The 16,782-nt window shown below is 48.9% G+C and overlaps 1 protein-coding gene across 1 annotated transcript in view; it reads right to left on the bottom strand.

Moving 5' to 3' along the window:
* Positions 1-7,364: 7,364 nt before the first annotated feature.
* LOC103785403 (putative EP400-like protein) overlaps positions 7,365-16,782 on the bottom strand; it is a 33,617-nt gene continuing 24,199 nt past the window's right edge. The window contains 3 exon segments of the mRNA XM_055096408.2: positions 7,365-10,123; positions 14,692-14,756; positions 15,836-15,946. Of these exon segments, the coding sequence (XP_054952383.1) occupies positions 10,087-10,123; positions 14,692-14,756; positions 15,836-15,946 (213 nt within the window). The 3' untranslated portion in view covers positions 7,365-10,086.

Below are 16,782 nucleotides of genomic sequence, written 5' to 3'. Positions count from 1 at the left end.
GCTGCCGTGACTTTCCCTCCCCCGTAACCACCCAGGAACTTCCTATTTGCTCTGAAGACTCAGCATGACCTCCATTCTCCCAGGTCAGGCACTCCTTTCCCTGTGCTTTCCGATACTCACCACCAGGACTGTGAGTTCCTAGGGGCACGTGTTGGTTTTCCACTTTGAGCAGGTGATTAAAAATGGACGGATGGATGGATGGGTAGATAAGAAGATGGGTGGATGGATGGGTAGATGGATGGACAGATGAGTAGGTGGATAGATGGATGGCCGGATGGGGTGGATGGATGGATGAATGAATGGACAGGATGGCTGGCTGAGTGGGTGGGTGTGTGGGTGGATGGATGGATATATGGATGGGTGGGTCAGTGGGTGAATGGATGAGTAGACAGAAGGATAGGTGGATGGATGCATGAATGAATAGATGGATGGAAAAGTAGATGGGTAGATGAATGGATAGATGGATGAGTGGATGGATAGGTGGGTGGGTGGATGGACAAGTTGGTAGGTGGATCGGTGGATGGGTGGGTGAGTGGATGAATGGAGGGACAGATGAGTAGGTAGACAGGTAGGTGGGTGAATGGATGGATGGATGGACAGACAGGTGGGTAGATGGATGGATGAATGGGTGGGTGGGTGAGTGAATGGGTAGAAAAGCGCTGGGACTATAGGTATGAGCCACTGCACCCGGTATATGTATTTTAAATTTAGCCATTACATTTGAAAGATAAAGCATATAAAGTGGATGTTTAAAATCTTTTTCTTTTCTTTCTTTTTTTTTTGAGACAGAGTCTCACTCTGTCGCCCGGGCTGGAGTGCAGTGGTGCGATCTCAGCTCACTGCAACCTCCACCTCCTGGGTTCAAGCGATTCTCCTGCCTCAGCCTCCCGAGTAGCTGGGACTACAGGCGCATGCCACCATGCCCGACTAAGTTTATTTTTAGTACACATGGGGTAAAATCTTTTTCTTAAATACAGCACAAACTCACATCATAGGGGTGCACCAAGTCACATTTCAGCTGGATGCCTGCATGTCGAAATCTCTGATTAGCCAAAGCCAATATTACCATCAACAGAATAAACTCTGTGACAGATGAATAAATCTGACATTTTATTTTTTAAATAATATTTTTAATTTAGGGGTCAAGCTTATTTGTATCTGTGAAAAATTCCCAAACTAGTACTTTTTCTTAAAAGACTTGTCAACAACAGAATTAAACGCTGTCCTTGAAGATGATTTTGCTCAATGCTGTGAATGCCACAGTCCATTCCAACACACAGATCAGAATCAGCCTCCAATCCAATCTTCCCACCACGCTTGATATTATTACTTACATGTTTGGAAATACATGTTGGTTCAAAAAAGATAATATGTGCTTCCTAAAGTGTTCTACCATGGAGTCTCTCTTTATGTTTGTAGCAACTATTAATCTATTTCTGTATTTTATTATTAGAAAGTTCTTGACAATTATTTGTGGGCACAAAATTACCAGCTTTCACAATAATCATTCATTGTGCTACAGCCTTCTACCACTGCAACAACAGATACAGGTTCATAGTTCAACTGACAGAACTTCTAAATATAAAATCCCATAAGGGTTTTTTCTTTTTTTTTTTAAGCCCAAGTCACCTGAATACACACCGATATTTAAAAGTGAATATTCTGGCTGGGCACAGTGGCTCACACCTGTAATCCCAGCCCTTTGGGAGGGTGAGACGGGCAGATCACCTGAGATCAGGAGCTCAAGACCAGCCTGGCCAACATGGTGAAACCCCGTCTCTACTAAAAATACAAAAAATTAGTTGGATCTGGTGGCTCATGCCTGTAGTCCCAGCTACCGAGCAGGCTGAGGCAGGAGAATCGCTTGAACCCAGGAGGCGGAGGCTGCGGTGAGCCAAGATCACACTGTGGTACTCCAAAGCCTGGGTGACAGAACAAGACTCTGTCTCCAAAAATAAAAAAAAAGTGAACATTCAGAAACTCATCATTGTAAATAATATGGCTTATTTATATTATAGGTACATAGTCCCTTATCCAAAATACTTAGGGCCACACAGGGTTTGGAATTCAGACTGTTTCAGAGAAGTGAGGTAATGATATAAGTCAAATAAGCATGGGAAAGTGTTAGGGACGGCATCTGGCAGCCATGACCAAACACGCCGACGTTTCCACAGCAATAGCACCCAGACACACTCACCCACCAGGACCGCGGGGCTGGCCTGGCCTCAGTGTGGGTCAGGTTTGCTGCAAAATGAGTGAGCAAAACCTTTCTGCTGTCTGAGCTTTCAGAGTTTTAGAATTGCAGATAAAGGGTGTGAACCCAAGGGACGCTGTCCTACTGATCAGACATGGCGTAACCTGCCCCATCACAGGACACAGAGGACAGTCGAGGTGTCCGGTCCCCACACGGCAAAGCCAAAAGGCAGTTCGGGCGGAAAAACCAAAGGCAAGACCACACGTTTCTGTTTTGATTTGAAGTCATCCTGAGAAAATTCGATTTTGAAATTGACCCTTTCTGGGTGGTCCCAAAGATCGTGAGTAGATCTGTCCTCTCTGGAGGGAGACCAGAGGGAAATGCTGAGGAGACTGGAGACCGGAACCCCCCGGCAAGGACACGGGCACCCTGAAGCCCCTCACCCGGAACATGAAGTTCTGACATCACAAAGAAAACACTCACCACGTCGCTTTTATTTTCCAGTGGAGCACTTGCTTCAAAGATGCTGGAATCTTTACCTACAAAGACATAATTCATAATGTTTTCAGGGCTTCAGTCTCATTATGCCATGTCACAAAGCACAGGAGCATAACAATGAATTCTAACAGTTCACCTTGGCAGTGGGCTATAACATGACGACTATTTGAATAAGTACACTATATTAACTTAGTTGGTTACCTCTTTTTGAATATTTATTCAAATTTAATGTCTTTTTTTGTTTCTCTTGAAATTCAATTTGCAGCTTAATTTCTACTATCTAAAAGATAATCTACGATCTAAAAGAAAATCATGAATTAAAATATAAAATCATTAGCTCCCGAGTGAAAACTTGAGGGCAAGTTGTAGAGGAAACGTGTGTTTACCTGCGCAGTACTAGACCAGGGACGCTCGATTTCTCTGGTAGTACAGGTGACGTCTGCCTCAGCCTGCTCGGCTCCTCCCTCCTGGCCCCGGCCTCCCTGCGCGTCCTGTCCTGCAGCTGCCAGGCCACAGCTCTGACCATCTGAAGACAATCGCCACATTGTCTGTGAGGGTCTCCACGCACACAGTAATATGGAAACATCTTGTTTTTTACTAGATATACATATTTAATTCTGGAGAATTCCAAAGAAAGTCTATTTTTCCATTTTTAGTATCCATTCATGATACTGCTTCAAGCAACAATTCTAATAATATTCAATAATAAAAAGTAAAATGAATATTCCCCTAGAAAATATCCCTTTACTGTCAGTCAAAGACACTTATGTTAATGGGCAATAAAGTCCAGATGAAACATGAACCACAATTATCACAGGGCTTTCTATGCAAACATAATTCAAGATAATCCTTCTCAGTTTAGACGGTGCCATGGCCAGACATGAAATGCCAGTTGGTATGAAATTGTCCACATGGCCGGGGGTGGTGGGTCATGCCTGTAATCCCAGCACTTTGGGAGGCCGAGGCAGATGGATCACTTTGAAGTCAGAAGTTCGAGATCAGCCTGGCCAACATGGCAAAACCCCATCTCTACTAAAAATACAAAAAATTAGCTGGGCATGGTGGCAGGTGCCGGTAATCCTCACTACTCAGGAGGCTGAGGCAGGAGAGTCCATTTAACCTGGGAGGCAGAAGTTGTAGTGAGCCGAGATTGAGCCACTGAACTCCAGCTTGAGTGACAGAGTGAGACTCCGTCTCAAAAAAAAAAAAAAAAAAGACTTACAGTCAGGTAAAGTCTTAGAGTTAGTGATGAAAACTCAAACATTAAATTGGCCATATTAAATTTAGAAATTTTCTTTTACATAATATAATTACTTCTTCAATTCTCTTTCACGATGTGATTTCCACAAAGTACTATTCCAACCCACCTTCTTCACAGAGGCCACCTTCCACCTCCTCTCCTGGGCAAAGTCTGTGGCCATCCACTGCATCTCCTCCAGCAGATAGTCCCAGTGGGACTTGGGCCGTGGGGCCTCCTGCAGCTTCAGCAGACGCCTCTGGGACCACAGACCTGCTTTCCTCAGCTCCGCAATGCGCTGATGCACCTGGTTCTCCTGAAAGACAGGAGCAGCCCATCAACTGTGAAGACAGAGACCCCAGCCCCTTTGTCACGGGCTCAGATTAAGGACCTGAATGAGGGAAGGCGGTTTCCCGGCGGTCCCCAGTACAGCCCACACTGGGTGCTGGTGGGGGAACCTGCAGTTCCCAGATGCTGTGCCACACACCCCAGATGCCCCCTGCTCTAGAATCTGAGTAGGCTGGTGCCAAAGAATCACCAGAGAAGTAGCCATGGCCAGTTTTTCAGATGCCTTTACCATCTGCCATATTATATTGAGAAACATTTCAACTTCTAATTTAAACAGCTTGTAGCAAAAGCAACTTCTTTCGCAGATAACTGAGCTCTCTCACCAGCTTCATCTGCTCTGCAATCTTGTCCTAAGGGCTCTCTATGGCCATAGGGCCTGGTGGGGGATGGGGCGGGGCAGGTGGTGCTGTACTCTGGGCTCTGGACACCATGGCCACAGCCACACCTGCAGGTCTGAATGCACCTGGAGAGGCAGCTTTGTGACTTGCTGAGGGGGTGCTGCTTGTCTGCATGGAGCAGATGGAAAGGGGTGCTGCTGGCCGGGCGCGGTGGCTCACACCTGTAATCCCAGCACTTTGGGATGCTGAGGTGGGCGGATCACGAGGTCAGAAGATAGAGACCATTCTGGCTAACATAGTGAAACCCCGTCTCTATACAAAAAAATTAGCCGGGCGTGGTGGCGGGTGCCTGTAGTCCCAGCTACTCGGGAGGCTGAGGCAGGAGAATGGCGTGAACCCGGGAGGCGGAGCTTGCAGTGAGCCGAGATCGCGCCACTGCACTCCAGCCTGGGCGACAGAGCGAAACTCCGTCTAATAAAAAAAAAAAAATGAAAAGAAAAAAAAAGAAAGGGGTGCTCCCCGCAGGAGCCGAGGGCAGACGAGGTGACAGAGGCAGAGTGTTTGCAATAACTGGTTACCCTCAAGGGCAGCAAGCAACCCGTCATTAACGCATTCGGTTCTCAATTCCACTAAAACCTTTACCCGGAACGCTGACTTACGGCCCTCACCATTTCATCAGAAGTGCTTAGTAGGGGAAAAACATTGAAGAAGTTAGACCTAGTCCTTTACACTCACTGGAAACACAGATTCCTGGGGAAGCACAGACCACCGAGAATATTCTGGTACTGCAGGACTCATCCCGTGCCCGGGTTTGGAGGGCAGCCCCTTTGGGTACCTGGGATGGTGCCGCAGGCAGAGGCTGGCGGGCCTGGGGAGCTGCCTGCTCCTGGGTGGGGAGGTGGAGCGCGAGCTAAACAGCCTGCCTGGTGGCGCCGAGAGCCGGCCTGGCAGGAAAGGTGGCGGCGCTGCGATTGGCTGCTGGGTCCTTCCCTGGACTGGGAGCTGTGCTTGTGGCTCTGTCGCCTGCTGCTGGGAGACCTGCAAAGACGCTGCAGCGCAGACCCCGGCTGGGGCAGCCTCCCGGCGTGTGCAAGCTGGAGGCGTTCTGCACGGGAGGCCCCGTGGAGGGGTCGTACTGCTGCTGCCTCTGCCTCTGCCCAGCCAGCTGCGCGGCGTGCGGCGTGGGGGGCATTCCTCCCGCAAATGCAAAGAAAGTCAAGCCCAGCTCTCCCAGTATCTCAAAGCAAAACAGAGACGCGACCTTAAGAAATTAGGGAGCCCACTGCTCCCCAAACCGAATAATGTCCCAGGTGTCCATTGACAGATGATGCGTAAAGAGAATAAGGCCTTAGCGAGGAAGGAAATCCTGCCACGTGCCACCGCGTGTATGAACCCCGAGGACCTTCCGCTGAGTGACACGAGCCAGGCACAGAGGGGCAGGCAGATCCTGTCTGTCCCACTGACATGGGGTCCCTAGAGCACTCAAAGCCATGGGGACAGCAAGCGGAGCGGGGCTGCCCAGGGGAGGGGCGGGGCATCCGTGTTTCACGGGGGCAGCGTTTCCGTTTGGGAGGGTGGAAATCTTCTGGAGGTGGACGCAGGTGACAGCTGCACAGCAACGTGAACGTGCTTCATGCCACTGAGCTGTGGCTTCAAATGGTAAAACAAAAGCCAACCGGAAGAACTCCAAGGAGTAACGTTTGAATCATTATTATTATTTTCGAAATAAGGGCTCACCCCATCACCCAGGCTGGCATGCAGTGGAGCAATCACAGCCTTGTCTCTGCAGCCTTGACCCCTGCGCTCAAAGCGATCCTTGTGCCTCAGCCTCCCGAGTAGCTGGGATCACAGGCGCGCGCCATCACGCCCGGCTAATTTTTGTATGTTTTGTAGAGACGGGATTTCTGCATGTTGGCCAGGCTGGTCTCAAACTCCTGACCTCAGGTGATCCGCCCACCTCGGCCTCCCAAAGTGCTGGGATTCCAGGCTGAGCCGCCGCAACCTTCAAGAACAGGTTTTAAAAAAATCATTTTTACAGTAGTTGTTCCAGTCCTAAACACAGCCAATATAAAAGATTTGATTTTACATTTTACAACCAAAAAAGATGGAAATCTCTAGAATCTAGGCAGTGGCTAAACTATCAATTTGGCCCCATCATTCCTTTTCAGGCCCATGGTCCTGAAGGGACCTCCTTCCTCCCACTCGAGAGAACCCTCACCGGCAGATGAGGGCGGACAATGCCACAGCCTGTGATTGGAGGGTGCCTGCCTCTGGCTGCTCTGTGATTGGAGGGCGTTGGCCTGTGACTGGAGGGTGCCCTCCCCTGTTCTGGCCTGTGATTGGAGGGTGCCAGCCTCTGTGCTGCCTTTGATTGGAGGGCGCCGGCCTGCGACTGGAGGGTGCCCTCCCCTGTGCTGGACTGTGATTGGAGGGTGCCTGCCTCTAGCTGCCCTGTGATTGGAGGGCGTCGGCCTGTGACTGGAGGGTGCCCTCCCCTGCGCTGGCCTGTGATTGGAGGGCTCCCGCCTCTGGGCGCGCTTTTCCTCCTCTGGTGATCTGCAACCGCACGACTCGCCTCCCAGCCCCCACGCTGGGAGAAGGCGATGGCCGTGCCCTCTGCTCCGGGGGCTCCGTGCTCCTGGATGGTGACTCCCCAGGCCCGGCCCACCTGCCCGCCCCGCAGCCGCAATGCTCCTGGCTCACACCCTGCCCAGCAGCTGCGGCCTGAAGGCCTCGACGACCACCTGCCTCGGGGCGTGCACGTGGCACAGCCTCTGCCACGAACCCTCCTCAGGCGGGCGCGGTCAGCAGCGCCCACTCTGTTCTAGCAGCAGCGCAGCTTCTCCACCTCAGCACCATCTGCGAGGGACTCTGCCTTGAGGACACGGGACCACCTTCCCTGGCCACCTTCTGTCCCGAGGGCAGAGAGGAGCGCAGGGCACGCCAGGCCCTGCCTTCCCCGGGGAGGCTCAGACACAGGCGACCTGACGGGAGTGGGCGCTCTGAGGACCAGGGAGAGCAAACATGACGGCGCAGGGCGGGCGCCGGGGCGGCAAAGGCCTCTCCAAGGTGGGCCGTGGAGCCAAGACCTGAATAAAGAGAAGGGAGCGGTCGGGAGCCGGTCCGGGCAAAGGCAGCGGGTGGCGGTCACGCATCTCTGCGTACTCGGGCCTCGCCACTCGCCAGTCTCTGTAAATATCTGCTGAAGGAGCGCATGGATGTGACTTACCATCATGGGCCGGTTTCCCGGGTCTCTAGGCACAGACTGATAGGCACGTACGTATACATATCCTGGTACCGGTATTTGCCGATGTGTTTTCCTTGAAAACTACGGTGTACTCTACAAGCAATGCAAACTTGCAAAAATTAAAGAAAGACAAAAAACAGTAGATGCTGGCGAGGACGTGGAGAACAGGGAACACTGCACACTGTCGGGGGGAGTGTAAATTAGCATAGCCTCTATGGAAAATAGAATGGAGGTTCCTCCAAAAACTAAAAATACAACTACCGTCCAAACCAGTAGTCCCACTCCTGGGTGTGTATCCAGAGGGAAATAAATCATTCTCTTGAAGTCATACCTGCGCTCGCATGTTTACTGCAACACAGTTCACAACAGCAAAGACACGGAATCAGCCTAAGTGCCCATCAACAGACAGTTGGATAAGAAGATGTGGTGCATATATACACAATGGAATACTGTCCAGCCATAAAAAAGAATGAAACTGTCCTTTGCAGCAACATGGATGCAAACAGAGGCCATCATCCTAAGCGAAACAACTCGGACACAGAAAGACAAACACCGCACATTCTCACCCGTAAGCGGGAGCTAACTCACATGTCCACACAGATGTAGAGTGTGGAATGAGAGACACTGGAAACTTGGAAGGGTACAGGGTGAGGGGAGGGTAGATGCTCAGTGGGTGTGATTACATTATTCCCATAACGGCTGCACTGAAAGCCCAGACTTTGCCACCACGAAGTATGTCCATGCAACAAAACTGCTCCTGTACCCATAAGTTTATAGCGAAAAAGTTGGATATGTTAAAAAAAATTAAAGCTTGCCATTAAATCTATAGAATATTAATTTTTTAGTGTGGTATTAACTGACACGTGCTTACAACCTGGTGCCGTGCTCAGCGCCTTACAGACGTAACAGTGTCAGTCCCCAGAACACACTTGAGAAGTGTAATTATCGCTGTTGCTCCCATTTTACAGATGAGACAACTGAGAGGGGTGAGGTGACACCACATGGCCACATCCCCAGAGCCAGTGAGGGCAGGGCTGACCACGCTGCAGCCCGCACTCCAAGCGTCACAGCACGGGCCCCACAGAGCAAACAACAGTGCATGTGAAGACAGCCTGAGATCATCATAGAGAAAAAGAGAATGCTTCTACTTGGAAAAAGTTAGGAAAATACATGAAAACTCTTGATAGTTTGGTTTTTAATCACCTGTAGGGGAAACTGTGAGTCTGCACAGACACCGCCAGCCTGTGCCCAGGTCTGGGTCAATAAACAGATGCAAGGGCCCACTCTGCCCAGGAACAATCAACAGATGACAGAGTGTGCAGTAGCTTCAAAGCCTCAGAGCTCAGAGCTTCAGAGCTGTTGGCTCCCGGCTCCCACAGCCTACTCCTGGACTAGTACCTGCCAGGTGCTTCGGCACACAGATACTTTGTGCTGTCGGCATTAACTGCTGGAGAGGAACACCTGATGTCACCTCCAGGTGCTGTAAACCCATCCCAGGATGGCCCACTTGTAGGTGAGGCCTCTGACATCAAAGGAGAATCTGTGACATCAAATCCAATCACAGCACAGTGAGCCAGGTTCCACCTTCAAAGTTCATGCTACATTATCCCTGGTGCAGAACACGGAAATAGCACAGAACGCACTGCGGGCAGGACATCCTCTCTCTGATCCTCACCAGGAAGGGAGGCAGTCTCAGGCCTGGGTGGGACCAAGCTCTTGAGGCACCCATCTTGCTTTGCTCTGAGTCCATGCCCACTGCCAAGTGGCCTGCTCCCAGGGATCCTGCCATCAAGGAGGGTGGCTGGACAGTGAGTTCGGGGACACCCACATGCCAGATTCTGATGTGCCTGGCCGGCATGGGGAAGCTCCTGGGCACAGAGCTGAGGCCCAGGCCCTGCCACTACATGAGTGCCCGTGGCCTCCCCAGGCCCGCTCCCATGCCTCCAGCTCAAGGCACTAAGTGGCCAAAATGATGGCTGAGTGTAAAGTCACTTCGCTCCAAGCAAGAACTGAGAGGAGGCACAGGGGTGACCCCGTGAGCCCACAGAAGCCATTTGGTACCTATTTGTTGACTTACTTAAAATGAAAAAAGTTGAAAAGTACACTGCTAGAAGGCCTGCATGGTTTCCTTTTTGTTTGCAGGCTGGCTTCATGCTGGGTGACTGCTACATACCTGTGGGCGCCAGTGTTCACTGCCTCTTAGATGCTTCCATTTTTATGGAATTCACATCTCCAGGTACTGGAGTCCCCATATGTATTTGCTATTAGAAGACAAAAATTATGGGAAGTATAAATGTGTGTTCACTTATATCACACTGATTTTAAAATAAGTATTTCTCCACTGTCTCTTCAATTTCTATGACAAAGAACATGATATCACAGCTTAGAGCTATTGGCCAGTGATCATAAATAAACTCAAAAAACCCTCCATATTAGCCTTTGAATTTGACAGAAAGGAACAAAAATAATCTTTTCATCGTTTAGTGCTTTTCTGTGTACCACTTGCTAAAGGCAGCACAACAGAACCAGGCTTCAGAAGTAGTATGTAGATAAGAAATCTAAGTCACAGCTGCTAACCAAAAGCGGAAGCCAGAATTAAAACACCAGAGGTATCCATGTGAAAACTAAATCTAGAGCTTAGAAAAATAGTTGTATAAACTAAGGCAAAAATGACAATGTCAAAATATTTGTGGAAAGAAATAAAACTCTAAGTCTATAATATGTCTTCACCAAAAAACAGAAGGCTTATGTGGATTTGACAACAAACAAAATCTTAGTAACTGGAGAATAATGTGAAAAGAAAAATGTCTAAACGTTTACTGAGTAGAAAGCAGACTTAGGTTTTATAAAGTCCACCATACATGAAAATGGGTTGTACTCTCAACTCTAACTGAAATGAGGACAAAGCCACACAGGCCCCTGCAGAGGTGTCCCACACACAAGCACTGGAGCTGCTCTAGATATTGCTTTCCATCTGTTTGCTTGGGAGAAGTTGTAATAAACCTTTCCCCCAACAAGCGCAGACCCTCAGGCCTTGCCTCATCATCTGGAGGACTGCATCTGTGACAGTCACTTCCGGGACACATCTCCTGGCATGGGTCCTCAGGGACAGCCTCAGAATCAACTCCTCAGAGTCATCTGCAGCATCTGTAAATACACTGATTGCTATTTTTGGGATATTGGGATAGGAAATGTATATGTATTGATCCTCAGGCATTATTATCATATAAAACAACATTTGTTTCAATATCCTTGTATATGAGCCCTTCCTCAAGCAAAATGTTAAGTTTCAGAGACCAAAATAGAACGGCGATTTGGCTGGGCGTGGTGGCTCATGTCTGTAATCCCAGCACTTCGAGAGACCGAGGTGGGCAGATCACTTGATCTCAGGAATTCGAGACCAGCATGGGCAACATGGTGAAATCCCATCTCTACAAAAAAAATACAAAAATTAGCTGGGTGTGGTGGTGCATGCTGATAGTACCAGCTACTCAGGAGGCTGAGGCAGAAGAATCATTTTGAGCCCGGAAGAGCAAAGTTGCAGTGAGCTGAGATCGTGCCACTGCACTCCAGCCTGGGAGACAGAGCAAGACCCTCTCTCAAAAAAAAAAAAAAAAAAGGAACGGAGATTCAGACAGGTTCACAATTAAAACCAGTGCGCACTATTACTTCAAAGACTGTTAGAATGCTGCAGCAGGCTGAGTTTCAGAAATACCAAAAAAGGCTGGAAAAGATGCTTAAACAAACAAAAAACCAGGCTGGACAACATTAATTTTTTAAAATAAAAAGCTGAAAATTTAGCTGGGCATGGTGGCTCACGCCTGTAACCCCAGCTAGTTGGGAGGATGAAGTGGGAGAATCGCTTAAGGCCAGGAGTTCTAGACCAGCCTGGGCAACATAATGAGATGCCATCTCAACTAAAAATTTTAAAAATTAGCTGAGCATGGTGGTGTGGTGCTTATAGTTACAGCTACTAGAGAGGCTGAGGTGGGAGGACTGCTTGGGCCCAGGAGATGGAGGTTGCAGTGAGCCAAGATCGCACTACTGCGCTCCAACCTGGGTGACAGAGCAAGACCCTGTTTAAAAAAACAAAACAACAACAACAACAAAACCAGTTTCGTTTCTTTTTTCTTTTCTTTTTTTTTTGAGACAAGAGTCTCGCTCTGTCGCCCAGGCTGGAGTGCAGTGGCATGATCTCGGCTCACTGCAACCTCCGCCTCCCAGGTTCAAGCCATTCTTCTGCTTCAGCCTCCCAAGTAGCTTGGATTACAGGCATCCACCATTTTTGTATTTTTAGTAGAGACGGGGTTTCACCATGTTGGTCAGGCTGGTCTTGAACTCCTGACTTCAAGCAATCCACCTGCCCTGGCCTCCCAAAGTGCTGGGATTACAGGTGTGAGCCACCGCACCCAGCCCACTTTTGTTTCTTTACCTCATTTAAGATGTTAAAGGAAATTTGTTTTTTTGAGCCAATATGTTAACTCATCATGGAGATACGAGGCTGAGTCAGGCAGACGGCCAGGTTCATCCTCTTATTGAACAAGGGCAGGCCCTGCCCCACGACCGCTCTCCAGGGGCATCGGCACAGGGGTTTCAGCCCGGCGCGGGGCCTCGTGTAAAAGCTCAGTTTTTGGTTTCCACTCCCTACTGCTGGTCTCTCCTCAGCAGTCGTCCACTTGTTTATCCTCTCCTGCTCTTCATACGGTGAACAACTGGAGGACTGCTAAGCCTCAGTCTGGGGCCAAGCTGAGCACATGACAGAGAGTGCCTCTGTCCAGAGTGTCCCCGGAGGGCACCCTCCCATGACACGCACGGCACCCAGCCCACCTGCATCTGCATCTCCCTAACTGGCCTGCACGGCTTGGTTGAGAAGTAAATGCATGCAGAGGTCCGCCTCCATTGTATTCTTGCCAGAAATGTTCAGCCTAAGTCAGCAGTGAGAAACGGAACACCCAGGCTGTGATGGCCTCTGCAGAGCAACTGGCCTTCGAAACATCAGCGTCGGGAGAGAAAGAAAAGCAGACCCAGGCAGGAACATGCCTCGAGAGGTGTGGATGCCCGCGAGCGTGACCGGAGGGCTGTGGTCATGTGGGACATGTTCTTGTTGGGAGATACACAACAAAGGATCCAGGGGTAAACAATCACGACTGTGACAACTTTAAAATGTGTGGAGATAGACAGACAGGTAGAACACATACATGCGGCAAACTGTTAACAACTGGTGAGTTTACCACTCACTGTACTGCTCTTTCAACATTTTCAGTAATTCAAATTTTTCACAATAAGAAATTGGAAAAAAGAGCCAGGCGTGGTGGCTCACACCTGTAATCCCAGCACTTTGGGAAGCTGAGGCGGGTGGATCACTTGAGGTCAGGTGTTCGAGACTAGCCTGGCCAACATGGTAAAACCCCCTGTCTGCTAAAAATATAAAAATTAGCCAGGCACGTGGCACACACCTATAATCTCAGCTACTCAGGAGGCTGAGACATGAGAATTGCTTGAACCCGGGAGGTGGAGATTGCAGTGAGCCGAGATCACACCACTACGCTACAGCCTGGGTGAGAGAGGGAGACTCTGTCTCAAAAGAATATATAAATAAAGAAATTGGAGAAAAGAAAATTGACACTGCCCACAGCCAGTTTGTTTGGAGAATCACACTGAACTCAACCTGTGTTCTCAACATTAAGAACATGACATGAGAAGAGTAGGGTAGAGCAGCCCTGTGTTCTGTCTGGGTCCTTGCGCTTGCTGGGGCCAGGCCACAGGCGCCAGCCCTGCCGGCCACAGGTACAGCACACTGGGCCACCCCACAGCCTGCATCCTGCTCCCAGGAGCCCATGCATCCCTCCACACTCTTCCTGTGGGATTCTGCATATGTCACCAATGCCATTTGTTACTCTGAGTTAAAGTTGTTTTTTCAAATGCTGCCTCCCTCACTAGTCAATTTTGAACCATCAACAGTGCCAGCTGATTAACAGATTAAAACTCTAAATGTCCTTTTTTTTTTTTTTTTTTTCTGAGATGGAGTCTCGCTCTTGTTGCCCAGGCTGGAGTGCAGTGGCGCAATCTCGGCTCACTGCAACCTCCGCCTCCTGGGTTCAAGTGAGTCTCCTGCCTCAGCCTCCCAAGTAGCTGGGATTACAGGTGCCCGCCACCAAGCCCGGCTAATCTTTGCATTTTTAGTAGAGATGGGGTTTCACCATGTTGGCCAGGCTGATCTCAAACTCCTGACATCAGGTGATCTGCCTGCCTCGGCCTCCCAAAGTGCTGAGATTACAGGTGTGAGCCACCGTGCCCGGCCAACTCTGAATGTCTTTAGCCATATGTACATGCATAGTCAGTAATATTTTTCTATTACATTATAAAGCATACAGCACACCTGTTAGGGTGGCCACTATTAAAAAAATGTACAAGCGTTGACAAGGATGTGGAGAAAGAAAACCCTCCTCCTTGCTGGTGGGGTGTAAAATGGTGCAGCTACTATGAAAATGGCACGGACTTTCCTAAACAGTTAAACACAGAGTTAGTGCGTGACCCAGCACTTCCACTCTGGGTATATGCCCAAGAGAACTGAAAGCAGGACCTTGAAGAGATATCTGTACGCCTGTCTTCAGGGCAGCGCTGTTCACAGCAGCTGAAATGTGGAAGCAACCCAAGTGTCCACCAAGAGATGGATCAACACATGCAGTCCACCCATCCCGTGGTGTGTGACTCAGCCTTCAAAAGGAAGGAAATTCTGTTACAGGCTACAATGTGGATGCACTCTGAAGACATGATGCTGAGCACAACAACAGACAGAAAAGGACGAATACTGTATGAGTCCACTTACTTAGGTCGCTGGAGAAGTGCATTCCAATCCGCAGAGACAGACAGTACAGTGGTGGGTGCCAGGGGCTGGGGGAGGGGGAATGGGGAGTTAGCATTTCATAGAGGCAGAGTTTCAGTCTGAGAAGATGAAAGTGTTCTGGAGATGGATGCTGGTGATGGCCACACAGCAATGTGAATGTGCTTCATGCCACAGAACTGTACACTTAAAAATGGGTAAAATGGGAACTCTTATGTATATTTTAACATAATTTTTAAAACATGTTTTTAAGTATATAGAAATGTTGACTGGGCGCAGTGGCTCACACCTATAATCCCAGCACTTTGGGAGGCTGAGGTGGGGGATCACCTGAGGTCAGGAGTTCGAGACCAGCCTGGGCAACATGGTGAAACCCCATCTCTACTAAATACAAAAAAATTAGCCGGTGGCACGTGCCTGTAATCCCTGCTACTCAGGAGGCTGATGCAGGAGAACTGCTTGAACCCAGGAGGTGGAGGTTGCGGTGAGCAGAGATTGTGCCACTGCACTCCAGCCTGGGCAACAGAGCAGGATTCCATCAAAAAGAAAGAAAGATAGGAAGGAAGAAGGGAAGAGAGGAGAGGAGAGGGGAGGGGAGGGGCGGGGAGGGGAGAGGAGAGGAGAGGAGAGATAACTGAGTTGCAGTTTCCAGGAACTTCCTTGTATTCTGAAATCTGAAATCATTGTTTTTTGCTACTCATCCCCTAGAATATGTTTAAAGAACAAAATCAACTCCCTATAGCAAGAAAATAATTTAGAAAATCTGTTTGTTTAAAAGCAGACAAAGGGGGAAAAAAAAGAGAAACATCCAAAGAGGCCACAATCGTACAGAAGCAATGAAAAATGCAAATATATCAGAAAAGCAAATGCAAATGAAAAACATTCCAGCAGAAAACTTAACAGAACTAATGATCAGAGACAAACACTTTTTAATTTCAGTAACAGTAGGGAAAAATAACAGCATCCATGCATTAAAACTAAGAGCCTTCACAAAGACGTTTCAAGATGTATTTTGAACAAAAGAGGACAGGCTCTTGGGACCCCTCTGGGTCCTGCCTCAGCACATCGAGTCCTCAAATCCGAGTGAGGAAAGTCTGGGGAGCTGCACTGTGGAGCCATCAGAAAGTACCTGGAGCGGCTGCTGCTGGGCTGGAAAAGCCGCAGAAGTCCTCGGCGGTAGCTGGGTTGCTATGGCAACAGGAGTCCCAGGCTGCCCGTGCTTTCTGGCCACAACCTTTACCTGAGAGGGAATATTCAAAGGGAAGGGAGGAAGAAGGGAAAATAATGTTTAAGCTTTGCAAAGTTGATCACCGCCTGCACATCCATGCAGCTGGCGGCCTCAGCCACTAACAGAGGGGCACGGGGACACTGGGCTCGCTGATGCAATTTCAGGCCTCACAGGGCTGGAAAGAACAAATCTGGCCCCAGGCACTGAAGCTTTGTTTGAAGTCCAGTTGAAACCTCAATCTGTGGCCGGCAGGTAGCCACGGTCAGGCTACACAGGCCGTGTCCACACAGCTTCGTGCAGGAGCCCAGGGGCAGTGTCAGAGGGTGGCCAACCCCTCACGGCAGGGGCCGCAGATGCCTGAGGAGGCCATGGTGGGGCATGGGGAAGAATGACAAAAAACACTCCCACTGAAAATGTGTCATTTCTTAAAAACACACTCTGATAAAATAGAAAGACAAATTAATCTGCATCTCCATAATGACAGCTTCTTAGAGTAAGCAAACCAAAGAAGCTTTCCAGATACATTAACTGCTTCAAGTCCAGGGTATTCAAATGGGAATACCCTGGAAATTAAATGAACTCAAAGTCAAATGGCACTTTACAGCTTGAAATCATAGAGAGAAATACAAGAAAATAGAAACCGGTTCTTACTTCTGGCTGACAGGTCTGAAAAAGAAAAAGGAAAAGAAAAAGAAACTGGTTCTTCTGGCTAAATATGTCCAGAAGGCTAAATATAAACAAGCACATATCATCATAAATAATCAAAACCAAACCTTAATATGTGTCAGTACCCTGGAATAAATTAACACTTTAAAAATAATGAATCAGATAGACAGTAAATCTTATGT

This window comes from Pan paniscus, chromosome 10, assembly GCF_029289425.2.
Source record: "Pan paniscus chromosome 10, NHGRI_mPanPan1-v2.0_pri, whole genome shotgun sequence".
Taxonomy (NCBI): Eukaryota; Metazoa; Chordata; class Mammalia; order Primates; family Hominidae; genus Pan; species Pan paniscus.
Note: the sequence above shows the minus strand (reverse complement) of the source record. Positions and strands in the feature narration are given on the sequence as shown.